General features: G+C 49.7%; 1 protein-coding gene across 1 annotated transcript in view; it reads left to right on the top strand.

The window, feature by feature from the left end:
- Positions 1 to 4,410: 4,410 nt before the first annotated feature.
- The window catches only part of RBM19 (RNA binding motif protein 19), a 72,587-nt gene continuing 67,969 nt past the window's right edge, over positions 4,411 to 9,028 (top strand). The window contains exons 1-7 of the mRNA XM_009330826.1: positions 4,411 to 4,593; positions 5,168 to 5,299; positions 5,517 to 5,555; positions 6,120 to 6,336; positions 7,455 to 7,723; positions 8,239 to 8,313; positions 8,583 to 8,661. Of these exons, the coding sequence (XP_009329101.1) occupies positions 4,411 to 4,593; positions 5,168 to 5,299; positions 5,517 to 5,555; positions 6,120 to 6,336; positions 7,455 to 7,723; positions 8,239 to 8,313; positions 8,583 to 8,661 (994 nt within the window). The remainder of the gene's footprint in view (positions 4,594 to 5,167; positions 5,300 to 5,516; positions 5,556 to 6,119; positions 6,337 to 7,454; positions 7,724 to 8,238; positions 8,314 to 8,582; positions 8,662 to 9,028) is intronic.

Here is a 9,028-nt window from a genome sequence, read left to right as displayed (position 1 = left end):
TTCTTCCCCCTCCTGTCGGCAGTGGGGTTGACAGAGCGATGGGTCCCCCTCTGCCGAGTGTGGGGGGCGGGATTTGGAGGAGTGAGGCCGAAGGGACGGTCATCACCCAGCCCCTGCCACCGGCCCGTTGGACACCCCAACTCGGAGCTGACTGGGGGGGGACAGGAGGGCAAACCTGGTGCTCTTTCCGGACAGCACCCTGGCTGTGGGTTGGTGTGTCACCTTTGCCAGGCGCGTCACCTCGCAGTTACCCTCTGCCTCTCGTTGCTGTAAGCCAGTTTAAGAAAGAAAACTTGGGCAGAGTTGCTTTTTCTTTCATTTCCCCACCCAGCTCCCAGCATGGCCACCCACATCCATCCCATCCACGGCTGGGGACCCCTCACGGGGAGCAGGTCCGGCACTACTGCGGGGACAGTCTGTGGCATGGGGACAGGAGTATCTCACACTGGCATCGTCAAAGACAACAGTTTCCTCAGGGAAACAGACAAAAACCGGTCTATTCGGTCTCTTCCCCGGTCTCCGCTTTGGAACACGGGCTGTTTGACCTGCACGCGGTGAGCCATCCAAGCTGGCTGTACAATACCCGGTCCGTCCCCTACCCGCGCTGTGTGCCAGCAGCGGAAGGGTCAAGGATGGTCTTCAGGACAGATGTTCAAGCACTGGGACCTGCTTTCCAAAACCTCCTTTGAGCCTCCTCAAGACAGGGCCTCGGTTTCCCTCTTGTCTGCTCAGGGCTGGGATCTCTGATCAGAAACGAGCCTGCCTTGGGGAAGGACCTTCCACGGCACAGCAGAACCGCCCGCTGAAGGAGCAACTCTCTTATCTCTCCAATACCCCCAAAATCTCCGGTTTTCCAGAAAAAGGATGTTGTTCCAATTCTCACATTTGTAAACTTAAAAACTTGAGCCACCCCGGGGAGCAGAAACCACAAAGGAAATCAAATCTAAAGTCAGTATTTGTAAAGCTTGTGCTTCTGTATTGAATCTTTGCATCTGGGGAAGGCTAAAATACATTGTTTTCAAAGAAGCGAGGTTAGCAAAGCTGAGCATCTCCATGGACTTTGCAAAACCCACGTCCCCACACGGACACTGAGGCTTCTTTGCTGGGATCAAGAGTCAGTTTGGGTATCTGGCCCAGAGCCTGGCTCAGTTAAGCACCTCTTTCCCAAGTATCGATGGAGAACTGGCTCTTTCTGGTCCCAAGCACCCTCAGAGGACACAGCCTCAGCAGCCGAGTGCTGGGGCCGAGCTCTCACCTGGGGAAAATCTACCCCAATTGCAGAGGAGGCTAGTAGGAGGGAAATTGCGGCCCCAGGTGAAGCTGTGGCTGGAGGCGAGGGTCCACGGAGAGCAGAATGGCTGGTCATGGCCAGGGTACGTCTCTGTCCCTGCTGTCCCGGCAGCGCCCGGTTAGGAGGCAGGAACAGGCAAGGACAGTGCTGTCTGGCCGCTGTGGGCAGGAGCTGGGCACTGCTGCCGGCTGCGAGCAGCGGGTGAGGAGGAGGAGGAGGAGGAGGAGGTGGGGAGGGAGAGAGGGGGGCAAGTGTCTTGGAGAGGACGGGAGTGACAAGGGCAAGGTCTGGAAGTGTTAGTGATGGTGCGAGTGTGGCCCTGTCAGTGCCAGCCTTCATCCCGAGTGACGGGCCTGACAGCCCGGCCAAGGACAAGGCAGGAGCAGAGGGCAAGGGGGGGGAGGGAGCTAGGTCCCTGGTACCGTGACACCTCACCGAGACACCTTTGAAGGGCCAGGTGAACGGGAGCAGGAGCATCTCATCCTGGGAACCCCCAGCCGGGGCTGTGGAGTGAGAGGGGGTTGTGCTGTGCGTTTTCCCTTTGAGCAGGGCACCAGATGGCGGTCCCGGCAGCATCCCGCCCTCTCCTGTCCCCTGTGCACTGAGCCTGGCTGTTGCCCCAGCTCTCCTCCCCTCGAAAATGCAAGCGTTTCCCTTGCTGCTCACCTGGGGGGAGAGCGTGGGCTCAAGCTGGGCTCTCCAGTCACTAAGCCTGCATCCCAGTCCCACCAGGACGCTGGGACGTAGCAGCGGTGCGGCTGGGGTGAGGACTGACTCTCCAAAATAGCTTGCCGCCATGTGCTCCCTGCTGCTTTGAGCCTTCGGGGTGGGCACGGCCAGCAGGATCCGCCTCGAAGGGGCATTAGGAGATGGTGCCCCTGCCCACGCTGTTTGTGGGGTGGAAGACAGACCTCTGTGCCGGGGTGGCTTGGGCTGGGCAGAGGCAGCCTCCATCCCTGGGGTAAATCAGGTGCGGAGCCAAACTGGGGTGGAAAAGCTGGTGAGGGCTGTGCTGAAGCGGAGAGCTGTCCTGAGCATCTTCCTCCGGGAATAAAGCTGTAAAGGCAGATTTCAGGCCCAGACGGCTGCCCCTCAGGTAAGACAGGCAGAGCTGGACTGAAGGGCGGTGAGCAAGAGGGGGTGTTTAAAGGAGAACAGTCTTGCTTCCCCAAAATACACTCTCCCTCCAGCAGTGGATGTTCAGGGCAGGAGAGGACCCTCGGTGTTTTAATAACCCTCAAGGGTTTTTTTTTTTTTTTTTTTCCCCCTCCGTGATTTTTGGCCTCCCTTGACTGAAGCAAGGGTAGCAGAAGCATACTGTTTTACAAGACATTCATCCTGTCCCAGGGTGAAAAACTGACAAGGCCAAATGTCAGCTGGATTATCCTGATGGAAGAGCTGGAATTGTACCAACTAAAATAGTGCAATAGCTTGATTGTTGCTTTTCTATTTCAAGTGTTTGTGTTTGTTGAAATTTCTCCTTTTAATGAAGATTTGGTTGGAAGTCAAGAATTCTTTGTCACTGTCTGAATATAAGCTAGAAGATGGAGAGGGAGTCACATGTAGCAGTTGGCTGGAGCTCTAATTGAGTGGCAAGTTCATTAATTCACTTTTGACGTCAGCAAAAATGATTTTTTTTTTTTAATTGACAGACTGGGAAAACTATTGGTGCCTTTCAGAGATGGGCTTGCTTATAGCACCCTTCAGCTGGCTGTTTGTGCCGCTGTTACTCTTCCAGGCCTCACATTGTACATAATGTATACATTTTGAAGCGTTCTTGTAACTTTTGTGCAGTGGTTCCCTCCAAAGAAAAAGTTTAAGTCCACAACTGAAGAACTAGAAATTCATCTATCAGAATAAGTTTGCACTTTGAGAAAAGCTACGTATAGGCAAAAGCATCTATGAAATCAGCAAGTAAATCTGCTGGACATGTTAATCCCATGCTCCTGTTTTTCTGCTTTCAATTTTTTAAAATTTTTTAAATTTTTTAACTTTTTCAGTTTTGTGCTTACAGGTTGCAGATCCAAGTCCATCTGAGCAATTTGTATCTGGAATTTTTAGGAGCTGACTTCCACTGCTCCTTCCACTTGCTCGGTCCATTCTGACCCAAAGCAAAGAATGATGTACCAGGTTTTTTAAAGCAGGGTCAGTGGAGGGCATGTAAATCCCCGATATCCTCATATCCATAAATCACATGCATCATGTTCCCCATGTGAGCAGACGTTGGCCTAGATCCTTCTTTGGGAAGCCTCGATCAGCACAGATGAGGCTGGTTCCTGGGCTCAGTATAAGGTGACTGGGTGAGGTTGAAGGGTTGGAGATGCACTGAAGGTCAGATGAGATGATGCTTCTGCTCCTACACCATACAAATGCACAAAAGTTTTTGTGAATCTGTGATCGCTCATCAATCCCAAATGTTTATAATGCCAGTCTGCTGGCATAAAACCTCTATTCAGGTTGCAAGTTTGAATAACAGCTTGTATTATGCAAGAGCGTCTTAAGGAGAGACTTTTCAACAGTGTAATTTGGGAGCTAATGTATCTTTAAATTGTTACTGAGTGCAGCATTTTACATGACTGAACGCATCAAAACAATTTCAAGTATGCAAAAATCTGCCCAGTTGGCGGGAGGAGGCAGCGTGTGGGGCACGGGCTGGGGAGGTGCCCCGGGGGAGGGGAGCTGGCAGCCCTCCGGGGTGGGGGAGTGGAGCTTGTTGTGGCCACAGCCCTCCCCTCGTTCTCCAGGAGCTGGGCGCAGGTGCGCACTGCGCTGCTCTGCCGCCGTCCGGGTCCCCCGTGAGGGGTGTCACCATGCCTGCGGTTGAACTGGGGGCTTGATCGTGGCAGGTCAGCGCTGCAGGGCCCTGGGCTCCCCGAGAGCTGGACGCGCCCTTCAGCTGCGGGGGGATTGCGGACAGAGATCTGTACACGTAGTGGATTCATGGAGGAAGTCAAGCTGTTTGGTAGCTGATGCGTGGGGTTTTTTATCAGTTGCCACAATACCGTGTGGTTCCTGCAGCACTTCAGAAGCCCTCTGAGAGCAAATGTTTTGCTTTGGACGCCCAGCATCTCTCATTGCATTGCTGATTTGCCTTCCTGTTGTCCTTCCTCATTTCCCAGATGAAGGAAGATCGCTTTCGGAAGCTGTTTGCCGCCTTTGGCTCGCTGACTGATTGTTGCCTGAAGTTTACCAAGGATGGCAAGTTCCGGAAATTTGGCTTCATTGGCTACAAGTCTGAAGATGAAGCTCAAGCGGCACTGAACCATTTCAACAGAAGTTTCATAGACACCTCCAGAGTCACGGTGAGTTGATCTTTAAAAATATCTTCTTCTGATTCTTGAGAAAGTTTGTCGTTGGAGATTTCATTAGTCTTAGGGGGGAACCGCCAGGGGCCGAGAAAGCCTAGAGATTAAGTCCTCTGCAGCAAAACATCAAAGCCTGATGCCAGGCCCCATTGCTGGAGGCTCAGGCAGGTACTTGATTCAGACGGGCTGTGATCGTGCACTGGCAGTGACTTCAGTGCTGGTTGGAACAACCGTGTCAGGTTTTGAGCTGTCATAGTCTGAACTTTTGAACTTGAGGTCATTTTTCATTTCAAGTCATTCATCTTGCTGTTCTGGACAGAGGATGATTCATGACAAACAGGGCGACTTATTTGACTGTGCTTAAATGAGCACAACAAACTGTTCCCCGTGTTGAGTGAACATGTAGCCCTGTGTTTTTAAAATGACTGCCTGTATGAAGTTGCCTGTTCTTCTGCACGCCCCCCCTCCATCCCGTCAGGGTTATAAGAAGGGTGCCTGAGTGAGGCTTATCCAGCGCTTACAGAACCAGACTGTTGAACATATGTTTAATTAAAGATCTGATTCTTTTCAGGTTGAGTTATGCAAGTCTTTTGGTGACCCTTCAAAACCCAAAGCGTGGAGTAAGCACTCTCAGAAGGCCCCTGCCTCAGAAAAGCAGACCGAGAAACCCGTGACAAGTGCAGCTCCTGCAGGTGCAAAGAAAGTGAGTCTTGCTGGTTTCCTTGAGGCTCTGCTGTATGTCAGTGACTTGGCAGAGAGAAGGGTAGCCTGGTGTGTGGAGAAGGGGACAGAGCAGCTGGGACGGTAGATGTTGGAGCCCTGGTTCTGGTATTTTCTGCCTTAGGATCTATTAGGTTACCTGAGAAATGATCTTGGCTGTGCTTCTAATAAGCCTTTCTAAAAATGATTTCTTTTCCTAGGATAAAAAGAAGAAAGATCCAACGGAAAACTTAAAGGAGGTGAGTTGAGGTTGAATTGCAATCCCTACGTTCTTGCTAGCTTGTGTTAAGAGCAAGGCTGAATAACCTTTCTGTACTGCTTCCAGTGCTGTTAATTCAGGCAAAGTGTATGATTTAACCAGCTCTGTGACAGTCCAATTTTACTGTAACAAACCATGATTTTAACAACCCCAACACTGGGGACCAGTTTTTTATTTGTCAGCTACTCCTGTGTCAGCACTGCATCCAGGACAACCCTGTTTGAACGATTCTGGTTTTTACCATATATGAGTTTTGTCACGTTTAACTTGTACATTTTTTTTCTCTTTTTAATGTTTTGTTTTCTTCTTTGAAGTGAACATCACTTTCTAAACATCAATTACAAAAAAAAGAAAGAGTAGGACTGAGAGATCTTGAAAAGACGAGTCACTTTAAGTGCTCACCTTGTGAGTGTAAAGTGGACTCCCCCTTAGGGATTTTTTTTTTACATTGCTGGAAATGAGATTATATCTTTGAATTAAAACTTACTACTAGCTCTCCTGTGTCTGTCTTCACAGCTTGTCTGCTTGGTTTCTTTTTCAACAGCTGGAAGAAGATAAGACGTTCCAGGAGTTCTTGGTGGTTCACCAGAAACGGTCTCAGGTGGCCACTTGGGCTAATGACACTTTGGCAGAGGAGCCCAAGAAGGGAAAATCAAATCCGGCAGCTGATTATCTCAACTTTGATTCAGATGAGTCTGAGGAGCTGAGTGAGGAGGAGGAGGATGGGAATGAACCCTCTGAAAATGAGGAGGAAACTAAAGGTACCGAAAAGAGCTATCACCCTTTGCTTGTCCTTGTCTCGGTGAATGGGAGAGCAGGTGTGCTGATAGGACCCAGCTCGGAGTCCTGCCTCCAAATGGAGACAGTGTAATCAGGAAGGTGGTTTCTCAAGCGTGAGACTCATTCTGTGCACTGTGGATGTATGGACATTTTCCCAAATTTGGGGAAATGTGGGAGATGCAGCTTCTGGTATTGAGGCGATGGCGTTTGTGCTTTCCACAGGCCCTTGAGTCAATGCCTAGGAAAGGGTAACAGGGCAAACATCTGCGTCTCTCCCTTAAGTGCTCCCCTAGCCAGCAGCCGCTTTCATCTCCAGGATTTCCAGAGCTGGATGTGGTTTCTGTTTATTTAGTAACCTGTAGCTGATGTCTGTGAACTTGTCTGGTCTGCCTTTGATGCATATTTCTGGAAATGTTGGTGTGTCCTTGGGCCCTGTCAGGGTTGTTGGGAACGGACGGAGTTCAGTATCTTGGCTCCTGAAAGGAAAACTGTATCTAGTGGAGTAGTGGCATAACTTAGAAGACTGAGAAATCTGGGCTCTAGTCTGGTGTCTGTTGTCTTAGTCTCCAGTGGCCCTGCACCAGCGATGAACGTGGTTTTGGAGCCTTTCTCCCTCCTTGTATGGTATTTCCTTATGCTGTTCTTTTGGAGTGAATGGCATTTCCCTGCTGTTTCTCACCTCTCTTTGGGTAACTAAAATGATCAGTTGATCTTTGGCGGGGAGGAGTGTTTTGGAGAAACAGCTTCCTCTGTCCTTCACCGTGCAAAACTAAACTGGACAATTGAAGACTTTCTCTGGGGTTGGTCTGAAGTATTTAGTTAAAATTGAGACAAAATACTCTGCCATGGAGTTCCTCAAGCTCCTTTCTAATTTGTTTTATACACAGACTGTTGCTTTGAGAAAATAGTCATCCAGACATGTCGGTCTGGAATTGCTGAGATAAAATTGCTCTGCTATTCTCAAGCCCTTCCTTCCTGTGAAGAAGGTAGAGGAGAGGAAGGTGGTTCTTGTGATGTGTCTGTTCTCAGCTTTTACCTGGCTGGAGAGAGAGCCACGGCATCTGTGTGCAAAACTTCTCTGGTTTCTCCTCTCTGACAGCAAAGAAAGGAGAGAAGAAGGCAGCTACCAGCAAAGACCTCTCGGATATGGATTACCTGAAATCTAAAGTGGTGAAGGATTCTTCCTCCTCATCCAGTACAGAGGAAGAAACAGATAGTGAGGAGGTGGAAGAGGAAAGTGAGAGTGAGGAGGATTCGGGCATTGCAGAAACCATTGGCACCCACACAGATAAAAGGGGGAAGGCAAAAGCCCAACAAACACAGCAAGAGACACCAGCGGAGAAGAAGAGAAAAGGATCCACACCAGAGGTATAGCTGAATTAGACTTTTGTCTCATCTAAAGCAGGAGCTTTATGGCATAGTAAGTGTCTGTCAGTCACTCCAGGGATGAGCTGAAAGCTTAAAGTCTGCGGGACCCTTAGATACCAGCTTTCTTGGCTCACTAGGCAGGAGCCGTTAAAAAAGTTTGCTGGATCTCCTCTTAGTGCTGATTGAATTCCTGAAGACAGGGCTTCCAAACAAGTGCTGCTAGTGCCCTTTTCGGAGGTTTTTCTGTTTTTCCTGTGTCCGTCTCTGTCTGCAGGAAACGCTGTTCTGCAGAACTCCGTTTTTAGTGACTGGGTTTGACTATCCCAGCCAAACCTTGCACCCCCGTCTGGCACCTCCTGCCCAGGCTGATGCAGTTGCGAGAATCTCTTGATATTCTCTCCCACTCTTCAGCCTCCTGTTTGTTGGGCAAGACCAGCTTGTTGTGCTGTGACTTTTGTTGTTTTTCACTCAGCTTCTCTTTTTTTTTTTTCCTCCCCCCCCATCCTTCTATCCAGAACCAAGGCAGCTCAGCAGAAGCCAGCACGCCGTACACAGTGAAACTTCGTGGTGCGCCCTTGAACATCACTGAGGCAAGCTTTTTGACCGAGCTGGGAATGGAGGCTCAAGGGTGTTCTCAATGTGTAACTTGGCGCCATCTTTGCAGAGGCTTCTGTCTTCACTTACGGAGCTGTTTTGAGGGTTGTATGGGTGATCGGGGAAACTTTTGAACTGGCTTTGTGCAGAGATGTTGTATGTTGCACGTGGTGTTTTTTTATAGTGTATATAAAAAACCTAAGTCTGAAACCTGCTGCTTCCTGTATCTGAGAAGCTATTTAAACAATTATAATTCTTCTTGCAGCAAAAGATTCGTGAATTCTTCTTGCCTCTGAAGCCAGTGGCAATCCGGATAGAAAAAAACGCCCAGGGAAAAAATACAGGTAATGTCTATATGTGGAAGGGGGGTCGGCTCTGTGAGTTAGAGGACCTCTCAATCGCACTTCTGCTCTTTTCATCTGCAATTCCAAATCGCTGGCTCGTGTCCCGATTCGTACAGACCTTTCTATGACTTTGCAGCTCACCTGCCCTAGTTGCTGCCCATAGGATGCCGTGGGCAGAGTAATGTTGGCTGCGCTCCCTTAGGAGTAGCAGCAGGAGCCTTTTCTTTGATCTGCCTCCGGAACGTTCCTAAACATCCCAAACCATGCCAAGGAAAGGCCCCTTCCTCTGGGATAGCTGCAGCAGCACCCAGGGACTTTGCTGACCTGTGCATATCGGCTGCAGAGCAGTCTTTAGGCAAGGCGGGTC

Source organism: Pygoscelis adeliae, unplaced genomic scaffold (assembly GCF_000699105.1).
Source record: "Pygoscelis adeliae isolate BGI_AS28 unplaced genomic scaffold, ASM69910v1 Scaffold358, whole genome shotgun sequence".
Classification (NCBI taxonomy): Eukaryota; Metazoa; Chordata; class Aves; order Sphenisciformes; family Spheniscidae; genus Pygoscelis; species Pygoscelis adeliae.
The sequence above is the reverse complement of the archived record's forward strand: the minus strand, read 5'-3'. Positions and strand labels throughout refer to the sequence as shown.